The following is a 23,771-nucleotide window of genomic DNA, read 5'->3' on the forward strand; positions in this document are numbered from 1 at the left end:
GCATCACTGAGACCTGCAGCTCCCCCTGGTGTTCCAGTCCTGGGACTGCACACAGCCTTAGTAGGGTATGTCTACACTGCAATTAGACACTCGTGACTGTCTCGTGAAACCAACTCGGGATGTGTGGAGCTGTTCAGTGGCAGTGTAGATGTTCTGGTTTGAGCTGCAGCCCAAGCTCTGGGACCCTCTCGCCTCGTAGGGTCCTAGATCCTGGGCGTCAGCCCTAACTCGGACATCTACACTCTAGTTAAACACCCCCACAGCCTTAGCCTCGTGAGCCCGAGTCAGCTGTCACAGATTTTTAATTGCTGTGTAGATATACTCAGCGAGCCCTTGCTGGCCCAGGCCTGGCATCCTCAGAGCTCGGGTATTTCTGCTTAATTCTGATATGCCGCATGACCTGCCAGCCTAGTACTGGGCCAAATCTGAGCTGTCTCAATGCATCAACAACAGCTTGCACCCCCACAGCTCCCCCAACACACTAATGAGGTGTCATTCCTTCCATAAGGGGACAGCAAAAACACACCCACAAGGATTCCTTCCTTCCATAAGGGGAGGGCATGCATGCACGTGTGCACGTGCACACACACACACAGAGTTTCACTCCTTCCAGAATGGGGTAGCAGGGATGTATGCACACACACATACACACAAAAGAAGCAGGTCTCATTTTCTATAGAAGCGGATAGCAATGACAAACACATACACACAGCCTTACTCTCTCCTGAAGGAGGGACAATCATATACATACACAAACACACATACACACTGAACAGGGTTCCTTTTTTTTTCTCCTGGCAGCAGCAATCACACACAGACATGTGTTTTACACACACACACACACAATTAATATGGCTAAATGTAAATGTATACATCTAGGCACAAAAAAGTAGGTCATGCTTACACAATGGGGGATGGTATCCTAGGAATTAGTGACTCTGGGAAATATTGGTGGAGAATCAGCTGAACATGAGCTCTCAGGGTGATGCTGTGGCCCAAAAGATCTAATGTGATCCTTGGATGCATATATGGGAATCCCAAGTAGGCAATGGTGCGTCTGCTACTGGAATACTGTGTTCAGTTCTGATGGACACAACTCAAGAAGGATGTTGATAAATTGGAGAGGGTTCAAAGAAGAGCTATGAGAATGAATTAAAGGATTAGAAAACATGTGATAGACTCCAGAAGTTAATCTATTTAGCTTAAGAAAGAGAAAGTTTAATGGTGACTTGATCATAGTCTATAGGTATCTACATGGGGAACAAATCTTTAATAGTGGGCTTTTCAATCTAGCAGAGAAAGGTCTAACATGATCCAATGACTGGAAGTTAAAGTTAGACAAATTCAGATTGGAAATCAGGTGTACATAACTATGAGAGTAATTAATCATTATAATAGTTTACCATGGGTTGTGGTGGATTCTCCATCACTGGCAATTTTTTCAGTCAATATTGGATATTTTTCTACAAGATCTTCTCTAGGAATTATTGGGGGTGGGGAGTGGGCATTATCTCACCTGTGCTGCTATACACAAGGTCAGATTAGATGATCACAATGGTTCCTTCAAGCCGTGGAAGTGATGAAAACATGCACAACAATCAGGTCCCCTTCCCTCCAGCAGCGGAAAAAAGCAACACATACACACTAACATGGAGACGGAGCAGACCTCACTCAGTCTAGCAGACGGCCAAAGCTCACCCTCTTGTTCTCTCTTTTTCTCTCTCACATGCACACACACCATCAGGGCTCATGTCCTCCAGCAAGAGGTAGCCAGGACACACAAACTCATACAGAAACACACATATTCATCACAAGCCATTGCCTTCAACAAGGGACAGCCAAATAAGTTTATTATCAAACATTCAAGATTCAAGTGATAGTGAGTAAGAGGACTGGAAACAAATGTTTACATGTAAACAAAATCATAACACATTTTCTAGAGACTAATCTTAACTTAAAGGAGGAGGGGGTTAAAATGACTGTATTTTGTCATGTGCAAATTGGGGATACTCTTCATCAATCTCACTTTCGAGACAGCACTTTTCATCAATAGACCTCAAAATGCCTGAAGAAACTAAGTAAATATCACTGTCCTCAAATTTAGATACAGGGAATGTGAGGTAGAGAGAGGGTAAAATGATTCATCCGGCCAGTGGCAGAGCTGGGAGGGGATCCCCCAGACCCGGACTCCAGTGATGCATTAGTAAAATATCATTGCAAAAATGAAAAGATTACAACAGATTAAAAAGACTCAGACACATCTGGGTGCCATATACTAATGAAAAGTTTTCACCCTTTCTTATAGCTTTCGGACACATACAAATGAAAACACTTGTCTCACTAACCCACTGCAAAAAGACATTCTTATGCACTGGGATGTAGGCTCTGGCTTAGTAGCTAGAGGAGGAGTCAGGTCTAGTGGACAGAGCAGGCATCCGGGTTGGGGAACCCCAAAGTTCATTGTACTCAGAGACAGTGTAACCGCCCATGCCTTGTTTTCCCCCTGTGATACTTCTTCCTTGCTGACTTCACATCTCTTTGATAACTTCATATGTAAACAGGCATCCATTGTGTAAGCTTACAATGCTTAATTTACATCAGTCAGCAAGAGACGTCAATACACATCTTTTACCTGACCAAAAACCTGTTTTCTTCACTTCTGCTGGTGAGTCAGACTGTGGTACAGGCTCAAAGAACGTGTTTTCATGATATTTACATAACTCATTACATACTGTCTGTACATACATTTCACAGTAATATTAATGACAAGTGTGATCCCAGCTTTTATATAAGGAATCACTTATGTTCTTTGGTGAATCGGAATGTGCATACCAGAATAAGAACATTCCTATAATCTTCTTGTCAATTGGTAAAGAGTTTTTGGGTCATAACCTTATTGAATTAAGTTAGACTTTATTGAACTACATTTGATATCTTTGGGGTCCATTGTATTACAAATGCAATTGTGTATGCATTTGTGACGGGTTGGATCACAGAACGCCCTTGGGAACTGCCAACTGATGTGCCAAGACTACTTCTGCCCCTGCTTTCCCTGCCAGCTCTGGACCTCAGCACCCTGTCTTGCTGAGCCAGACATACCCATCTGCTCCAACACAGACTTAGGGTCTGAACCAAGTGTCCAAAAGCTGCAGGCTTAACTGAAAGCAACTTACTGAAGTGAAACCCCCTTGGGAACTGCCAACTGATGTGCCAAGACTACTTCTGCCCCTGCTTCCCTGCCCTGCCAGCTTGGGACTTCAGTGCCCTGCCTGGTCTGAGCCAGACCCGCTAGCCTGCTGCAAACCCCAACCCAGCTGTAGGCTTGACTGAAAGCAGCTTACAGAAGTGTTCTTATTTTTAACACTCAGATGCCTGTCTCCCAGTGGGCTCTAAACCCAAATAAATACGTTTGACCCTGTGTAAAGCTTATGCAGGGTAAACTCATAAATTGTTCACCCTCTATAACACTGATAGAGAGATATGCACAGCTGTTTGCTCCCCCCCCCAGGGATTAATATATACTCTGGGTTAATTACTAAGTAAAAAGTGATTTTATTAAATAGAGAAAGTAGGATTTAAGTGGTTCCAAGTAGTAACAGACAGAACAAACTGAATTACCAAGTAAAATAAAATAAAACACGCCAGTCTATGTCTAATCCAACTGAATACAAATAAAATTCTCACCAGTTCCAATATGGTCTCTTTTACAGACTAATCTCCTTCTAGTCTGGGTCCAGCAATCACTCACACCCCTTGCAGTTACTGTCCTTTGTTCCAGTTTCTTTCAGTATCTTTGGGGGTGGAGAGGCTTTCTCTTTAGCCAGCTGAAGACCAAATGAAGGGGTCACCCATGGGCTTAAATAGACTTTCTTTTGTGGGTGGAGACCCTGTCCTCTCTCCTATGCAAAGTCCAGCTCCAAGATGGAGTTTTGGAGTCACCTGGGCAAGTCACATGCCCATGCATGACTGAGTTCCTTACCTGCCAAGCCACATTCCTGGGAAAGCCCAGATGTGGACTGGTGTCTCTAAGTTCATTGTTGGCTTTTACTGAAGTTTTCATCCTTTCAGTAATGGCTTACAATCAATATTCTGCCATATGTGATCCATTGCACTACATGGGGATTATGAACAAACAATTCTGAAGTCAGTTAGTGGTCAGTTCATGGATAATGGGTGTCTTGTATGCACAGTTAAACACTATTCCCATACTAACATTAAACTTCTGAATCAGCCATTTCAGCTGTCAGCTCCCTTCTCTATTGGTCTTGTCCTGCAATGATAAGAAGCATGGTGCTTCTTACAACCTTTGTAATATTTGGAATGAGCTCTTTCTTTCTCACCCTGGTCTCCTACATTTGCATCATCTCCATTATACTGAGGATATGCCCCATGGATGACAGACATAAAGCCTAGAAGCGCAGGACCCACAGGAGCAAGGTCAGAGCTCTGCCACAATAGACAGATAGATACATAGATAATCTCCTTTTGTTATAAATATGTTGACATCTATCTGGCAAAAATCTGTTCTCATTTTTGCCATTGTAAATCTGGAATACCCAATTAACATCAGTAGAATTACTTTGATTTTCAATCTTTCAAAGATAGCAAAGTTTGGACCACCAGAAAAAAAGAAGCAACAATATTATTGGCACTGACCAACTGGCTGACTTGCCTGTAAAAGAAAGCCAAATATACTGATGTTCCTTTCTAATAAGAAAAACAAGAGTAAGAGAGAAATAAATCCGGCCCATGTAGCATTCTTGGTTCCACAATTAGAAGCTTTTGGAGTATGGCTCACAAAAACGTCAATGCTCCTAAGAGCAGCACTCCCCTGGGTATCATCAAAGAGCAATAATAACCACACACAGGAGATTGTTGTTCAGAGCAGGAAAAACCATCACCAACCCCTAAGATAAAATCTCATCAAATTAATTATGATGAACTATTGAAAACCAAGTATTTAAAACATTTTTTCTTATTTTAACCAATTTCTATAATAAATGTATGTCTCTACCCTGATATAATGTGACCTGATATAACACGAATTTGGATATAATGTGGTAAAGCAGCGCTCCGGGGAGGTGGGACTGCGCACTCTGGTAGATCAAAGCAAGTTCGATATAACACGGTTTCACCTATAACACGGTAAGATTTTTTGGCTCCCAAGGACAGTGTTATATCAAGGTACAGGTGTATTTAAAATGTATGTAAAAATTCTAGCACCCTCCACTTCATTGACGAACAGGATTCTGACAATAAAGTTGGTAGCAAGTTTATTTCGGTCACTCATTTGATTTCTGAAGAGTTCTATCGTGAGTAATTTTACACACTTCCTTCTTCTATGACTCTTGGTTTCTTTTTATTTTTCTATATAAATATGAGACTATTTGATTTTAAGTAGTATTCAATTTCAGTAGAGAATTATACTCCCAGACTGATGGCAAACTATGATCCATAGTTACTTATATTACAAGGCTCTTATAATGATGCTATCATAGGAGGTGTATTAGTTAGAAAACAGGATACAAAGATCACTTTTAGAAATGCTAGACAGACATAAATGCTACACCGTATGCATGTATACAGTAATATGGACTCACAGAAGTAATGTTATATCAAAAACAGAGCAGGTATCTCCATAGCATTCATCCGAAGGACATTTGAAATGTGTGATAGATAGATAGATAGATAGATAGATAGATAGATAGATAGATAGATAGATAGATAGATAGATAGGCTGACGACCTGGTCAGAAAATATTTCATTTCCTAGTAAAATTTTTGATGGAAACAAGCAATTTTTTCTTTCCTCAAAATATTTCATCTTGAGTTAGAAAGAAAGAAAGAAAGAAAGAAAGAAAGAAAGAAAGAAAGAAAGAAAGAAAGAATCTGAGAACAGATTTTTGTTCTAGTTATGGGTTTTGCGGTTTTTGATGCAAACCTGAAACATTTAATAAAAATTTCCCACAGAAATTTCATTTCAAAAAAGCAATTTTTATGTAAAAATATTTTGAATGAAATATAATGACCATCTTAGATAAATAGATATTTTTGAATGCATGTACAACCTTGGTATGGGGCAGAAGTAATAAACCTGGAGACTGAAGACTTTTATTTGTCTCAAGATAAATATTGGCAGTAAATCAGAACCCCATTCACCTCCTGCTCTGAATCTCTTCTACTGACACACAACCACACTCTTCCATGCCACTACATCACAGCCCAGATCTCAGGATGACAAGACCATTCAGCCTATGCACTGTATCCTAATATTGATGGCACAATGGCTTATCAGTGACCATAGTGATGGTGATGTTTTGTAAACACATAGCCAGTGAAGACTCAGTACCAAATTCTAATCTTAGTTGTAACTCAGTAGAAGTTAATATATTTATCTGGATTTACACTAATGTAACTTAGATCAGAATCTGATTCTGAAATGCTTTAACCTAAACTCACTTTTTTGGGGTAGATTAATACTCATCAATTCACTTTACTTAGGTTACTGAATAGTATTACTAGATTCATTGTACCTATCAAATTCTCCTTTCATTTGTACCATTGTAATCCTTATCCAGCTAGACTGGTATAACTCAAAGCAGAACTTGTTCCCATGTCTTCCAGCACCTTCCCATTTTTCTAGGCGACCTGGAAGTTAAAAAATATCCAAGAAAAATTCTGGCCTCAGTTACACTGCTTTAAATCCATAGTATTGTTTATAATTGCAAGGGTCAATCATGAGACTCTGTACCTTACTCCACAACTACTACTGAAAGTGAGGAAAATGACGTGGATTTGAATGGGGAATTCAAGTGGAAAGGCGGGAGGATTGATGTATTGGGTTATAAATTTCACTGGAGGTTTAGGAATCAATATGAAAAAAAGAAAGGCCCTATTAAAAGTCAAGATATTTAAAGGTATTTAGGTACCAAACTCTCATTGAAATCAGTTAGGTGCCTAAATACCTTTACAAATCTGGTCCTAATTCCTGTTGGTAATCAAATAATGTTCCAATGAACAGATGACATGCAAACAGACAGATAGACAGAGAGAGAGAGAGAGAGAGAGAGAGAAGCTCCTAATAATTCATTAATCCAAGATGTAACTGGTGTTTTTTGGGCCAGTTGTGTTTATGCAAAAGATGAGGTGCCTCTTAATTTACAGATTTATCCGGCCAATCCCATGGAGAGAGAGAACCGGACAGTGGTCATTGAGTTCATCTTCCAGAGGTTCACCAGCTTGCCACAGTTCCAGCTCCTGCTCTGTGTGCTGTTCCTAATCATTTACCTCCTCTCACTCATGGGCAATCTGCTTATCATCCTCGTCGTCCTGGTGGACTCCCACCTCCACACTGCCATGTACTTCTTCCTCTGTAACCTCTCTTTTGTGGAGGTCTGGTACACCACCGTCACAGTGCCCAAGATGTTGGCCAGCTTCCTGGTGGAGCAGAGCACCATCTCTGCCTCCGGCTGCATTGCCCAGTATTACTTCTTCTTCTCCTTTGCTGCCACTGAGCTGTTCCTCCTGACAGTCATGGCTTATGACCGGTACTTGGCAATCTGCAACCCACTGCATTACTCCACCATCATGAGCCCTAGCACCTGCCAGTACTTAGCTATGTTATGCTGGCTCACGGGGTTTGTCTGTCCCACATTTGCATCTTTCATGCTTGCCAGGATTTCCTTCTGCACCCCCAACAGGATTAACCATTTCTTCTGTGATGCTGATCAGCTCTTTAGGCTCTCATGCAATGACACCTACTCCATACAGGCAGTAGGCTATGCCTTCAGCACTGTCGTCATCATGTCTGCTGTCCTCTTCACCATGGCCTCTTACTTCCAAATCATAGTCACCATACTGAGGATGTCATCAGCTGCCGTCCGCAAGAAGACCTTTTCCACCTGTGCTTCGCACCTCTCTGTGGTCACCATCTATTTTGGGACCCTCATTTTCATGTACGTCCGCCCTGCAGTGAAGTATGAGTCTAACATCAATAAAGTGGTGTCAGTTTTCTACTCGGTGATAACGCCACTGCTGAATCCGATCATATACACACTGAGGAATAAGGATGTGAAAACAGCCCTGAGAAAAACATTCTTGAGGAACAAGGGTTAAGTTTCAGAGCACCTAACCTTGCTTCCTCACTCCTTCTCTCAATGTCCTATGTCTCTCCATTCCACCATTTATTCCTATCGTCCTATACATCTTCCCCTCCAAAATGACTCCTTCCACTGATGTGACAGAAAGACATAAGACATTTTCAGATGTAACCAGTGATTTTCAATACCTCAATTTTGGGGTGTTCTTCTTGAAACACCTTAAAAAAGCCTAGTATTCAGAAGGTAGATGATAAGTTGGGCACCCCCAAAATGGAGGCAGCTGCAATCAATTAGAAAATGTAGCACATAGTATCATATAGTGAAACGACAGCTTTGCTATAGTTAAGGTTGACACTCACTTCCTGTTTAACAGATGATGTTTCTAGTGTTTTAATACCTACATGCTTACTTGGATTGTCCTGAAAATTGCTGAGCCTCATAGGGTCCATGGTAGGGTTAGTGGTGAAAATATGGGGTTGTTAGACCAAGGGAATTTTTAGCTTGGAAAAGAGACAACCAAGGGAGGATATGATTGAGGTCTATAAAATCATGACGGGTGTGGAGAAAGTAAATAAGGAAGTGTTATTTACTCCTTCTAGAACTAGGAGTCATCACATGAAATTAATAGGCAGCAGGTATAAAACAAACAAAAGGAAGTATTTCTTCATGCAATGCACAGTCAACCTGTGAAACTCTTTGTCAGAGGATGTTGTGAAGGCCAAGACTATAACAAGGTTCAGAAAAGAACTAGATAAATTAATGTAGGATAGGTCCATCAATGATTACTAGCCAGGATGTGAAGGGATGGTATTGCTATCCTCTGTTCACCAGAAGCTGGGAATGGGAGAGAGGAGATGGATCACTTGATGATCGTCTGTTCTGTTCATTCCCTTTGAAACATCTTGCCTTGGCCATTGTCAGAAGACAGGATACTAGGTTAGATGGACCTTTGGTCTGATTCAGTGTCATAAACATACAGCTAAGAGTAGCATAAAATCCCTCCTTTACCTGTAAGGGATTAGTCAGTTCCATTAACCTAGTTGGCACCTGACCAGAAGGACCAATGGGGAAAGAAGATACTTTCAAATCGTGGGGGTTGTTTGTGCTTGTGGTGCGGTGAGTGCCCCACCCCCCTGTGAGAGTGGGCTAAGACAGGCCAGAGAGGCTGCACAAAGTGGAAGCTAATCAGGGAGGGCCTGTTAGAGAGCCAATCAGGGCTGGGCAGAAGGCGGCCAATCAGGGCCGGGCTCAGCCCTAGATAAAGGCTGCCCAGGAGAGCAGCAGGCAGTCTCTCCCAAACTTTCAGAGGGGAAGGTCTGTCTCCTGAGTGAGGAGACCAGCACCTGGGACAGCGCAGTGCTGGGCAGACTCCTCGGGGGAGCAGAAAGGAACTCCAGCCTGGTACCTGCCAGGCTGCAGGCCCTGATAGAAGGCCCTGCAAGGTGCAAAGGGGCCAAGGGGAAGAGGCCCAGGGAAGAGAGATGGACAAGGGAGTGAAGGAGGGCAGGGAGACTGTTGCCAGAGGGTCCATGGGCCGGACCCAGTGTAGAGAGCAGGCCTGAGTCCCCCCTTTTCCCCTTGTATTACACCTGGCTGTTGGAAGTGGCCATAGCGGACTGCATCAGACCCCTAATGGAAGGGGGTAGACTTTGGGGTATGGTTGGCCACTGCGGCTGGGGTGAAGTGAAAGACCGCTGTTGCCCCCCCCACCCCCAGAAGGGAGTGAGAATGGACTAGGGGGCACTGCTGGAGGGCAGTGTCCTGAAGGGGATGCCGTGAGCAGAAGGGAGCAATGCAGATCCAAGCGCCAACAGAGGGTGAGAGATGGATGGCACACCTCCAGGAGAGGGCACTCACCATGGACTGAGTTAATTCCCAGCAGGAGGTACCAGCGGAGGTGAGTCCCAGCCCCATCACAATGCTCTTTGTTGTTCTCTCTGAGACAAAGAGAGAGACCAAGCGAGTAATCCAGTTTCTACTGAAATGATACATCTAAAATTACAGAAATTGTAAGTAATAGCAAGGGAATGCATTAGAGTATCTTTTCTTTTAGCTTGTGAATTTTCCCTATGCTAAGAGGGAGGTTTAGTTCTGTTTTTTTGTAACTTTGAAGTTTTGCCTAGAGAGAAATCCTCTGTGTTTTAAATCTTATTACCCTGTAAAATTATCTTTCATCCTGATTTTACAGAGGTGCTTCTTTTACTTTTTTCTTTATAATAAAGTTATGTTTTTAAAAACCTGATTGATTTTTAGTGTCCTAAAAATCCAAGGGTCTGGTCTGTGCTCACCTTGTTTACCTATTTGGTTGGTATATTATTGTCAAGCCTCCCCAGGAAAGGGGGTGAAGGGGTTTGGGGGGATATTTTGGGGAAATGGGAACTCCAAGTGTTCCTTTTCCTGAATCTTTGTCTAATCACTTGGTGGTGGCAGCAATCCCATCCAAGGGCAAGGAAGAGTTTGTGCCTTGGGGAATTTTTAACCTAAGCTGGTAGAAATAAGCATAGGGTGTCTTTCATGTGGGTCCCCACATCTGTACCCTAGAGTTCAGAGTGGGGAGGGAACCCTGACACCCAGTATGGCTGTTCTTATGTTTCTTATGAGATAAAAGCCCTTGAAAAGTCAAGAAATAGAATATTTTTTGTTGATTCTTCCAATATTTTTGCTACACCTGGCGATCAAATCTTCGAAACGCTAATTTTGTATTTCCTGGTTTTCAGAATTTTAAGTTTAGCCACTTTCCATATTCTGGAAGGGCAAGAGGCAGCACTGAGAAACCTTAACTCTATGTTAATGAAGTTTTTGGCATTTAATAAATAAAACTGGGGAAAAGGAGCTATGGGTAAATAAACAGAGCCACACCCTAGGCTGGTGTAAAATGGTGTCCCTGTATTGCAGTCCATTGAGCTACACTGCTTTACACAAGCTGAAGATCTGGTCCATAATGTAACTAATAAATGCACAAAATAGCAACTATCATGCAGTTTGTCCAATATCACTCTGATCCTTTGGGTTGTGTGTGTGCATGTGAGGTGGCATGCTTTGTGATTAAGGGTATTACAATCTAGTCTTACAATTAACAGGGTCAGGATTGGCCCCAACATTCAAATCCGTACCTAGATTCCAAAAGTGTGGATATTCAGATCAGATGCTGGAGCTAGGAAATAGTCACAAAATGAGATATAATTTGGGTGAATTTCTTTTGGACAACACTTTTTTTTCACCAAAATATTCTGGTTTGGGTTGATGGAAACATTTTGTGAATTCACAATGAATTCGCCCAACAATTTCTGTAGACAAAAATATTGGGGGAAAAAAAGAATTTTCATGTTTAAGATGAAATATTCTGATTTTTTAAATTCAAAATAACATTTGGTTGCAAGTCCTACTTAAATTTTATTCTTAAAAAGGTATAAAAAAGCTCACAATAAAATACAATATTTTGTTGAATCCAAAATGATTTTTTTTTACTTTCTCATCTTGCCAAAAATTTCAAAAGGTTTTTGTTTTAGTTTGACTCAATTCTTTTCGCCTTGTTTTCTTTCAGTTGAGTCCATGATCCGGAAAATCAGTTATTCACACAGCTGTAGATGTAGAGCAGGTGGTAAAAATCCTTCAGATAGTAGCTACACCTGGTCCCTCATCAGGAAATACATGGCAGTAGAACCAGAAGGAGGGACTTAAATTACTGACATGCACCAAAAGGGCTTCATTCTGCAGAATATGCAGCCAGTGATAGAGCTCCTCTTGACTTCAGTGGGGCAGGATCCAGCACAGGAAGAACAAGTATTAACTATTTTTATAGGAACATTTCTAAAATTCTCTCCTTTCTGAAAATTTCTGACGACATGATTTAAGACTATTCTTGTAACACCAACAGACCCTGGTCAAACCTTGGACCTCTCTCTCTCTCTCTGGTCTCAGGGCCACTAGATGGGACAGAACACCATACCCAGGTGGCATGAGGGTTACACTGTCAATAAATCATTGACCTAAATTACCACTGGATTCCGGCCCTTTGACAAGCTGCCTAGGGCCATTAAATCAAGATCCACTAACTAGGTGAAATTTTGCATGCCTGATGAGAAACCAAATGTTTAAAATACAGTATGGTGCACATTAACAGAGTATGAATACACATTCATTTTTAGAGATGTTCAACATTTATTGATTTCAAAATTTCACTGAAAATTAGCCCCCCGCCAAATCATTGTTTTCTGTCTTTTCCTATGTTTCTGGACCAAAATCTGAATTTCAACTAAACTAGCAAAACATTATAAATTTTTTTACAAATTTTTCTCCTCACCCCCAGTTTTCCAATTCATTATTTTTGTCGAGGAAGCTGGAGAAAAAAATTGTGCTTCTGGACTGCAATGCAACTTGAATCAAGGGAGTGGGCAGGGGATGGCCATGGGAGGAAACCTCTATTGTTGATTTTTTTTACATATAAAAGATTTTGTCAGTGGGTGCTGAAGTTTTCACCTTTTCATCTTGGATTTATGACTGATACGCTGCCATATGTGGCTCACTGCATTACACAGAGGCTATAAAGACACAGTTTTGAAGACAGCTTGTGGTTGGTGTATGGACAAAGGTGTTTATATATTCCTTAAAAAAACAACAAGGAGTCCAGTGGCACCTTAAAGACTAACAGATTGATTTGGGCATAAGCTTTCACGGGTAAAAAACCTCACTTCTTCAGATGCATGGAGTGAAAGTTACAGATGCAGGCATTATTTAATGACACATGAAGAGAAGGGAGTAACAAAGAGAAACAGCAGAACTAAAATTCATTTGCAAATTTAACACCATTAATCTGGGCTTGAATAGGGACTGGGAGTGGCTGGCTCATTACAGAAGCAGCTTTGCCTCTCCTAGAATTGACACCTCCTCATCTATTACTGGGAGTGGACCACATCCACCCTGATTGAATTGGCCCTGTCAACACTGGTTCTCCACTGGTGAGCCACTCACTTAGAAAAAACATCCAATCTTGATTTAAAAATTGTCAGTGATGGAAAATCCACCACAACCCTTGCTAAATTGTTCTAGGGGTTAATTACTCTCACTGTTAAAAAATCATGCATTATTTCCCATCTGAATTTGTCTATCTTCAACTTCCAGACATTGGATCGTGTGATACTTTTCTCTGCGACATTGAAGAGTCTTTTGTCAAGCTGTCTGGAGTGATTCACAACCATGAGAGGTTCATCAATGTCAGGACAGATTGTCATACACCCCAAATGGGTGGTTTGTTCTATAATTACATTTCACCAACCCAGTAACAAATGTGAATGCCTGTGAATCAAAGTAACAGTCTTACTATGGAGTCACACACAGACAGTCTCGTTGGGACCTCCTGTCTATCTTGCCACCCAGGTACGCTGGACTTAGTGATAAATGGTTAATTACACACACACAAAAAAACCAAAATATTCAGGTTGAGCCCAGTCCCAAGAGACCAGTCACTTACCCCAGATCAATTTGTACCTTAGATCTCATGCCAAAGTCAACACTAGTAGCTAATCCAATAATAAACTAAGGATTTATTAACTAGAGGAAAAAAAGGAGAGATTTATTTACAAGTTAAAGCAGGCAACATATAGGCACAGATGAATAACAGGTGGTTCCAAAAGGTGACTGAAGTGTAGCAATCTGTTCACTGAATGACTTTTAGGGATAACCCAGGTTGACCCTCGGGATCTCTGCTTTTTGTTCCTTAACACCAGCCCTTGTAAGAGTTCAAACAGCAAAGAGAGAACCATTTCTTTACATGCCCTTCCCCCAGAGTTCAAACTGATGGGATGACAGCTCCTGCATGTAACTTCTTCATGGATAGATGGGGCAGCCAACAAAGCTTTGTCCTACAATGGACCATTTAGTCTTGAGAGTCCTTCTTGATGGATGGGAAAACCACTCTTCCTGCCTGGGTTCACAAGCTCATAGCAGGCATTTTTACAATTATAAAACAAAACTTACAGATTACCTTATAGCACGGGATATAGGCGTCACAAATATGAATCACCCATGCAGCAACTTAAACATTAAACACATCTTTACAAGTCTAACACCTGTCTTGAAGAATATTAACATACAGGTGAGCTGGTCTCATATGTGTGGGAACTAGCGGTGCCTGGGTGCTGCAGCACCTCCAGGTTTTACTGTGAAAAGTTTGCTGGTGCTGTCAGAATGAAGCTACCATTATTTTGCGATGCTGGAGAATCCCAGAGCTGTGCTGCTCTCATGTGGTGTAAGCGGGAATTGCGCTCACAATTTTGAACACGCAGTGTTTGCAGCAGGGTTTGGCAACCTACGGCACGCATGCCACCTTTGGCACACAAGCCGATTTTGCCTGGCACGCGGCTGCTCAGCGCATGCAGCCGGCTGAGTGAAACCGGCTGAGTGAAGCGGGGCCGCTGGCCAGGACCCCAGACCGGCAGCAGGCGTGTCCCCCTGACTCCCCACTCACCACGCTCGTTCTGTGGCTCCCGGGAGTGTGAGCCACCAGGGCGTGGGGCCCTGAGCCTGCTGCTGGAGGGGCGGTGGCAGTTCACACTGCTGGGAGCTGCAGGGCCTGAGCTCAGCGAGGGAGGAGCTGGGGGGCGCACGGGGCCCGCCACCAGCATGCATCCACTTCAGGAGCCCCCCTGGGGGGGGCACCGGGCCGCAGCCCGGGCAGGTGCACCCCCCAGCTCCCCCATTACCTCACTCAAGTTCTGCAGCTCCTGGAAGTGTGAGCCTCCCACAGCTCCCCCTCCCGCTGCCTCAGCGCTCCACATGGAGGCAAAACTCCACGTGGAGCCAGCATCTGATTGGCATGGGCATGGTAAGGGGAGTCTCGGGGGGCAGTCAGGGAGCAGGGGGAGGGTTGGATGGGTCAGGAGTTCTGGGGGGTCCTGTCAGGGGTGAGGAGTGGTTGGATGGGGCATGGGAGTCTCCGGGTGTCTGTCTGGGGGCAGAGGTGTTCATAAGGGTTGGGGCAGTCAGGGGACAGGTAGGGGGTAGAGTCCTAGGGGGCAGTTAGGGTGGGGAGGGTCTCAGGAGGGGACACTCAGGGAACAAGGAGCAGGGAGGCTTAGGTAGGGGGTGGGGTTCTGGGGGGGCAGTTAGGGACAGGGGTTCCAGGAGGGGGCAGTCAGGGGACAAGGAGCGGAGGGTTGGGGCTTCTGACTGGGGCAATCGGGGTGGGAAGTGGGAGGGAGTGGATGGGGGCTAGGGCAGGGCTCTCCCCTCTTTTTTGATTGTTGAAATATGGTAACCCTAGGTGAGGGGGGAGCCAGGGGGCGCATGGGGGCTGGTGCCCACAGACATCCACTGCAGCCTGCAGGAGCCCCTGGGGCCGGGGGGGGGCACCGGGTCACAGCCTGAGCAGGAGGGGCGGAGGGGCTCATCTGCTCCCCAGTAGCGGTGCTGCCACCGCCTTTGCAGGGCTGCTGCCCCCCTGCACCGCACCGGCTCCTCCATGGCTGGGGCTCACTGCTGCTGCAAGTGGGATGCTCTGGCTCTCCGGTGCCTCCGGAAGGCGGCTCCTCCCTGCCGAGCTGCTGCAGTGGCCCAAGCTTGGCAAAGCCAGTGAGTGTACCTGGGGCGGGGGCCACCTGGGTTGGGTTGGGAGGGCTCTTGGAGGGGGCTGTACATCCTCCAGGGGAGTTCAGGGGGCGCGAGGGGGGAACCTGGTCTGGGGAGCAGCCCCTGGGCATGGCTGGCCCCTGGGCAGGCTGGCCCCTGGGGTCTATAAAGGCTCGTTGGTGATTTTCCAATCAATGAACTGATGTGCAAGGTGGAAGTTTCACCTAGGGCGCAAAATATCCTTGCACCGGCCCTGCCCCAGGGGGTGTGTGCACTCCAGGTTAAGAATCACTGCACTAAACTGATAAGATCTGCATTTTAATTTAATTTTAAATGAAGCTTCTTAAACATTTTAAAAAACTTGTTTACTTTACATACAATAATAGTTTAGACTTATAGAGAGAGATCTTCTAAAAATGTTAAAATATGTGACCGGCACGTGAAACCTTAAATTAGAGTGAATAAATGAAGACACGGCTCAAAACTTCTGAAAGGTTGCTGACCCCTGGTTTACAGCTTTCAGCACCCCCACTATAAAAAGTGCTCCCGCGCCACTAGCTGGTCTGGATTCCACCTATGAATTTGTCAGTGCTCAGCTAACGCCTACAGACTTGGCAAGATATGGCACCTGGTTTGTTGGCGTCACACCCATTATTCAATATTTGTTTCCTACCGACATGCTATAGACTGTAATCAGCTTACCCCCATAACTTTCTCTTTGTTAAGATAAATAGACTGAGTTCCTTGAGTCATTCACTATAAAGCATGTTTTCTAATCCTTTAATTATTCTCCTAGTTCTTTTCTCACCCCTCTCCAACTTTTCAACATCCTTTTCTAGTTGTGGGCACCAGAACTGGACACACTATTCCAGCAGGGGTCTCACCAGTACCAAAGTGAGAAGTAAAATAACCTCTACCCAAGATTCTCCATTTTCTGAAACCTGGAATCGCATTAGCTTTGCTGGCCACAATATCACATTGGGAGCTCATGTTCAGCTGATTATCCTCCATGACCCCAAATCTCCCTCTGTATATGGAAATAATAGCACTGCCCTGCCTCACAATCACTGTCCATTACCCAGAGCAGATTCACTGGGATAATGTATAATTGTTATTAGAAACCTGGGCCAATGACTCAGCTGGTATAATGCGGTGCAGTGCCATTGTTTTCACTGTAGAGGCAGTGATTCACATTACTAAGGATCTAGTCCAGTATCTAGAAATGAATCAATAAATAAAATAAATCAAAGTATATAGCGCTTTCTGGGTCTGTCATATTACCCATTGCAAAATACTCATTCATTACTGATGCAGAACACTGTTAGCTTTCTACACAAGAGATTCTTGTCCCAGAGGAAACCAGAAAGTATTCAGACTCCCCAGAAGTAATTAACTCTTGCTCTTAGAGTCAGATGAATAAAGGATTTTATTTTCCAAGAGGAGAGGGATTTATTTTTCCAAGAGAAGAGAAGTATATAAATTTGATCAACACCCACATATAGCCCCCTAACCCTGCAGGAGCTGACTTTGCAGGGTAAAGTATAGCTGATGGTGTTACATGTTGTATTTGTGAGACACAGAGAGAAAGAGAGAGAAGGAGACAGAGAGAAGGAAGGGAGGGAGATATTAACTAGATAGACAGATAGATAATGTGTATGGGGATAGAGAGAGAGAAAGATTTATCTTTCAAGGCTATATGGTGATAACAAAGTCACTACAACTAGTACTTTACTCCCAATTCCATTATATGTTATATACATTATTTACATAAACATTATATATAGTTCCATTAACTTCAGTGGCATCATTAAGTAAAGCACTTTTCAACTTCAGTAAGGGTGTCACAATCAATCTGTCTCTTTATCTATCTATGGCGGGGAGTATGCATTACAAGTCTGAAGGTCCATGATCTCTTTCTGGAAGCTAGGTGAGTTTGCTTTTATTTTACTCCTCTTTAGCCTGTTACATCTATAGAGGTATGCTCCCTTTCAAAAAAACCTCTTATATGCGAACACTGAACCTTATCCTCAGAATCTATATCTCCCTGTGGAAATTAGCAGGTCAGCCCTCTTCAGGGACCAGCCAGGATTGCAAAGCCAATGTTGGCTAATATAACCCATCAGAGCCAGGGGAGGTGGCAGCCTGAAGATTCTTGCTCAAAAATCCTTGGCTTTATTGGCAGAGGGCTTGTCATTCTGAGAGAGACCTCAGTCTCCTAGGAAGGTGGGTCTTGTGCTGAAGTTGACCTCGCTATGTATCAGAGTTCCATGGCTGTGAAATAACATTTTCTTTCTCTGTTTATTGGGGCAGGTGCAGACAAGCTTTCTAGGGCAAGTCCTGCATGTCAGGCAATGCCTAAATGTATAGCAGCATGTAGAGTACAGTACACATGAAGTTACATGCCAGAGTGAAAGACAGGCTGTGCTCATGTGTAATTGTGATGCTGCAAAGAAAGTCTCCAGCATTGGGAAGGCAAATGGGAAAGGTTCCTACGGGAGGGGTGGGGGGCAATGGGGCCATTATCTCAGTTGGGGTCCCTTGGTGCTAATGGGGTAATAAAAATAACAATAATATGAAGATTCATAAGATATCAGGAGGAGGAGGATGACAACTAGTGTCCAAAATATGGCTCTTGAAAATCAATGCACATTTGTATAATACAGGCCCTGATTTTCAGGAAGATTAAAGGCCAAAGACTAGAAGCCAGACAAAAAATAGACAAGTTATTTTATATAATCACATAGCTATGGAAAGGTTATTATCCCAGAGGAGTAGAACATTACAGAAAGCTAGAACAAACTTCTATAGAACACTTTGGATCAGGTAGTTTCACTGCCTGTCTATTTGATTCAGTTTGGTTAAGAAAATGTAGCCAAAACACAAAGCCTTGGTTGATTTTTCATGTCTTTGTAGGAAAGTTATCTTTCTGCTAACCAATTCATTCAGGCTTTCTAGCACTAGTCACCCATATTGAGGACACAGGGATAACTTCACAGAAGGGTGATAACAAGCCTAGAGAAATCATAAGGAGACTATCAACTTGTCTTGGTGAGTAGACTTTTTCCACACCACTCATTTCGGTAAATACATTGGGAAGATTATTACACTAGTATAAACTGGTGCAGTTCCACTGAACTGAGAATCTGAATCACTGGGTTTGCCCTGTCTTGAAGCTTCTGCCACATGGCAGAATTTATACCTCTCCATACAAAGTGGATGAAAAATGATAACATTCAGCTTGGTTTCAATTTATACACAGTTTATGTAGGTGTTGGTCACTACACAAGATGCAAGACAGTATAGAAACAGGAAGAAGCTAGACAAAGACTGGTAATACCTAGATCACATCTAGAACTTGCCCCCAGCAGATCTGAAAGCACTTTACAAGAAGGCAGCTTCATGTGAACACACGGGGTCAAATTTACCTCTAGTGAATCCATGAGAATTTTGCCATGGAAGTCAATAGAATAAGGATTTAGGCCTTCTTCCCCAAAAGTCTCTATTCTAGGGCAACTCAAAATGCATATTTAAAAAAGTCAGCTGCCAAATTACCACCACCAAAACTAGTAATAATAGTCAGAGCTGGTCAAAAATTGCCCATAGTTTTTCAAGGGAAATTTAAAGAATGTAAGGACAGCCATACTGGATCAGAGCAAAGGTCCATCTAGCCCAGTATCATGTCTTCTGACAGTGGCCAATGCTAGGTGACCCAGAGGGAATGAACAGAACAGGTAATCATCAAGTGATCCATCCCCTGTCAACCATTCCCAGCTTCTGGCAAAAAAAAACGTATTAAAAAAATCTGTTGAGGATTTGAATATTTGCTTTGTTTTCTGTTTTTCATTTGTTTGTTTTAATTTTTCATTATTATTATTATTATTTTGGCTGAAAGCTAAAATCAAACTTTAGAAAACATTTCTATGGAAAGCTGATTTTCTTTTGAAATCCTTTTGTTGTTCTTTTCTGTGTTTGAAAGGATGAATAAAAAACATATTTGGGCTTTTGAACCAGATTTTTTTGTTCATGTTTTGGAGGGTCAGATTTTCACTGTAAAAATGGGAAATTTTGAATAAAAATATTTTTTACACAAAAATACAATACATCCTCACTCCAGATACCTTGCCTGCTTATCAGAGATGCTGAGCACTTTGAGCTCCCATTGATATCCATGGGGATTTGTCGGTGCTTTACATCTCTAAGCATCAGGTCAGTTACTGAGTTGCCTAAATGCAGATTTCAATGCCTAACTGTAGGCACCTAAGTTTAAAAGTATTAGTCAATCATTTATAAGACATGTTAAATATTTGTGCCATTTCCTTGGTATGGCTCTAGAGACTATTCAAAAGGCAAAGACTCTGTCCTGAAGAACTTATAGTCCAAATTAGGACAGGATGAGAACTGGTGTCCTCAGCTGGGAATGGAAGGGAAGACAATGGCTGTAATAAGAAGAACACATGATTGCTTTTGTTAGTAACATGTGCATGCTGAGGATTTCATAATCAATCAGCTAAACAGAAAGAGAGCTCTGACAGGCATCGATAACTGGTCGCAGAACAACAGATTTTGGCCCTGGTGCGGTAATTGGATCTGTACGAATGGACTCCTGTGCCGGTCCGGAACCCCATTTACCTCAGTGGGACTCCACACATGGGTGCAGGGGTCCATCCAGCAAATCCAGCTCAATGAAATGGGCTGTGAAGTGCTGTTCTATTCTGCCATTTGCTTATGTATCAATGACACCTACTTTTCAACCAATCCCATCTTTCAGCTCATGTCATCTCCACTCTCTTCAGCATCTGTTGAAGTTACTAACCAAAAACGAGATGGAGAGACAGTGATGCTAAGGAAGTTTGAGAGAGATTCTCCTCCCTCTTGTGTGTCATCAACCAAAATGTCAATTGGGATTGATTTTTTATGTCAATGGGATTACACAGATTTGGTTGACGGCAGAATGTGTGTAGACAATGGAGTCAAATATGTGTCAGAATTTCAGACCAGCAATTTCTAAATATCAAGCCCCTTTATGATTTCTCAAGTCAACCAGCCAAATTTGAGAAAATCAAAATCACCATGTACTTTGGCAAATCTTGGCCAATAACATTACACTAGAAAGAGAGAACACATACTGATGTCAATTTGCAAACCTATCACTTATGGGGCTCAATTCTCCACTGCCCATTCCACTCAAGTCATTGTAGTTGTGCTGGGGAAAAGCTAGAGTAACACAGGAGTTAAGGAGACTTGTATATACCAATCACTGACATGGATATTCACTATGCCGCTTTTACAAAGTTATCTGACAAAAAACAGCACTGGTTGGAAGGTTATTTTCAGTTTAGATACTTTTTGTCTACCTGTAAGCCAACACAGTGCACTGGATAGATGATATGGGATCTGATTTAGAAAAAAGGGTTTACATGAGGTTTCTAAAAGCAGATCTCTCTTGTATGGCTCACAACATGAGAAATGGGGTCAAATAGGAGAATTAATTGGACACGGTGTTGACACCAGTGTAATCAAAGAAATGATTTGTGTAAATCCATATGGAATAGGACCCTCTTTATTTTTATCCAACTTAGAGTGTTGAATTAGAAATGTGAATTTGTCCATCTGAGTCCCCCTGGCTTTCAAAATCTCACTTGGGTTTTATCTATCTATCTATCTCTCTCTCTCTCTATCTATCTATCTATCTATCTATCTATTGCATTGAATTTCCATAACCTGTTATGTTGGTTAATTTCATTTCTTTTTCTCTTCATACAGATCACTAAATGTGAATGGAAAACCAAACCAATGTGAATGAATTTATTCTTGTGGGACTTTCTAATTACCCGGAACTTCAATTTTTCCTCTTCCTGGTGTTTTTAATTATTTACCTAATCACTCTGGTAGGGAACATGATAATTATGCTGGTGATAAGGGCTGATCCTCACCTCCACACCCCCATGTACTTCTTTCTGTCTCATTTGTCCTTTGTTGATATCTGTTATTCCTCAGCCATTGTCCCTAAGATGTTGGTGAATTTCCTAGCAAAGCACAAAACCATTTCTGTCAATGGCTGCCTTGCCCAGATGTTCTTCATCCTCCTCTCAGCTGGTACTGAAGTTTTTGTGCTCTCGGCAATGGCTTATGACCGATACACTGCCATATGTCACCCATTGCATTATGTGGGGACCATGAACAAACGAGTGAGCAGACAGTTGGTGGGTAGTTCCTGGATAATGGGGCTCTTGTATTCACTGGTTAACACTGTCCCTGTGTTAAAGTTACACTTCTGTGGGCCCAATGAAATCAGGCATTTCAGCTGTGAGCTCCCTCCGCTATTACAACTGTCTTGTACTGGGACCTTCATCAATAAAATAGCTCTTCTTTCTTCTGCTGTGATATTTGGTTTCAGCTCCTTCCTCTTCACCCTGGTCTCCTACATTCACATAATCTCTACTATACTCCGAATACGCTCCACAGAGGGAAGACGTAAAGCCTTCTCTACATGCAGTTCCCACCTCATTGTGGTGGTTTTATTGTTTGTGACAGCTCTTTGCCAGTACATGAAACCCAGCTCAGTTGCTTCCCTGTTTCTAGATGAACTCTTCTCTATCCAGTACAGCATCTTGACCCCGATGTTGAACCCCATCATCTACAGCTTGAAAAGTAAAGATGTGAAAACTGCTCTGACAAGAACACTAGGGAAAATTCAAGTTTCTCATGCAATGTAACCATTTCTAGGTTTTATCTTTTTTCAATAAAATTATAATATAAATCGAAGAATTGTGGGGACTGCACTATCTAGATATTTTGAGTTCTTTCAACTGGTTGATACTGATACACAATTGGCAATCAATTTAGTCTAGATCAGGGATCAGCAACCTTTGGCACACGGCCCATCAGGAAAATCTGCTGGCAGCCTGGGATGGTTTGTTTACCTGCAGCATCCACAGGTTCAGCCAATTGCAGATCCCACTGGCCACGGTTCGCCTTTCAAGGCAAATGGGGGCTGTGGGAAGTGGCACGGGCCCAGGGATGTGCTGGCCGCCGCTTCCCGCAGCCCCCGTTGGCCTGGAACAGTGAACTACAGCCAGTGGGAGCTGCGATCGGCAGAATCTGTGGCCGCGGCAGATAAACAAACCATCCCAGCCCACCAGTGAATGTCCCTGATGGGCCATATGCCAAAGGTTGCTTATCCCTGGTCTAGATAAAAGCACTCATGCAAACAGTTTATAGGGCCAAAATGTTAGGTGCCATAAACAGGTGTATCTCAGTTGGCTTCAACTGCACTATTTCAATTGACACCAGCTGAGGACCTGGCTCATTATGTTGATATCCATCCTTGATTTATTTCTACTTAAAGCAATGTAAGCTTTCAGGTTTGAGTAGCATTAAATTTGAAAATCAACGTGCAAAGAATCCCAACACTAGGGATTTAGACTGAACTTGAATTCGCATTGAGTATAGTTCGAGCTAATGCATGCTAGGTAAACCCAAATTTTCACTTGATTTTTAGCCTAACAACTCCATGAGATAAATCAAACTACATGATTTTGCTGTGTATCTACATTAGGAAAAAAGTGTCAAAGTTAGATCAGTTATAATGATTATGTTTTACTCTAGGGTCTTAACCTTAAGACATCCTTCCTAAAGGGTTTAAGGGAATTAGGTGCTGAAATGGGACCCTGGATGTTACGTGAAGAAAGCAGGTGTTAGGAGTATTAGCAATGATAATGTAGTATTCAGGCCTGTATGTCTGCTTATATTTTGGGTCTTTTTTACCCATTTGACATTTGATATTTTTATATCCTTAAAGCACTTATATCCTGGTGAACAAAGAATAAAGACACCGTGTGTTACATCTGCCCACAAAAAGATGGGGTGAAAAGAGATAAGAGATAGAGCTGCAGTGTTGCTGGGTAGAGTGGGAGTTCAATATATGAGTATACACTAGAAGGACAGTCCTGCCTCAACTCCTCTTCCTAGATAAGATCAAGCAACCAGTCAGAACGGGTGAGGGAGGTAGGATGGGGGTGGGGAAAGGTATAAGAAACACTAAAAGCCAAAGAAATGCCTGTCCCTGACTGAAGCACAACCTCACTCCTTAACCCCGCATGGGATA

The 23,771-nt window shown here is 42.7% G+C and overlaps 2 protein-coding genes across 2 annotated transcripts; both read left to right on the forward strand.

Annotated features, from left to right (window-relative positions):
• Positions 1-7,181: 7,181 nt before the first annotated feature.
• Positions 7,182-8,114, forward strand: LOC123347340 (olfactory receptor 6N1-like). Its single transcript, XM_044984755.1, has one exon. It carries the CDS (start codon positions 7,182-7,184, stop codon positions 8,112-8,114), a length of 933 nt encoding a protein of 310 aa, XP_044840690.1.
• A 13,327-nt stretch (positions 8,115-21,441) lies between these two features.
• On the forward strand, positions 21,442-22,380 carry LOC123347341 (olfactory receptor 5V1-like). The gene has a single exon (XM_044984756.1). It carries the CDS (start codon positions 21,442-21,444, stop codon positions 22,378-22,380), a length of 939 nt encoding a protein of 312 aa, XP_044840691.1.
• Positions 22,381-23,771: the final 1,391 nt, after the last annotated feature.

This window comes from Mauremys mutica, chromosome 13 (genome assembly GCF_020497125.1).
Source record: "Mauremys mutica isolate MM-2020 ecotype Southern chromosome 13, ASM2049712v1, whole genome shotgun sequence".
Taxonomy (NCBI): Eukaryota; Metazoa; Chordata; order Testudines; family Geoemydidae; genus Mauremys; species Mauremys mutica.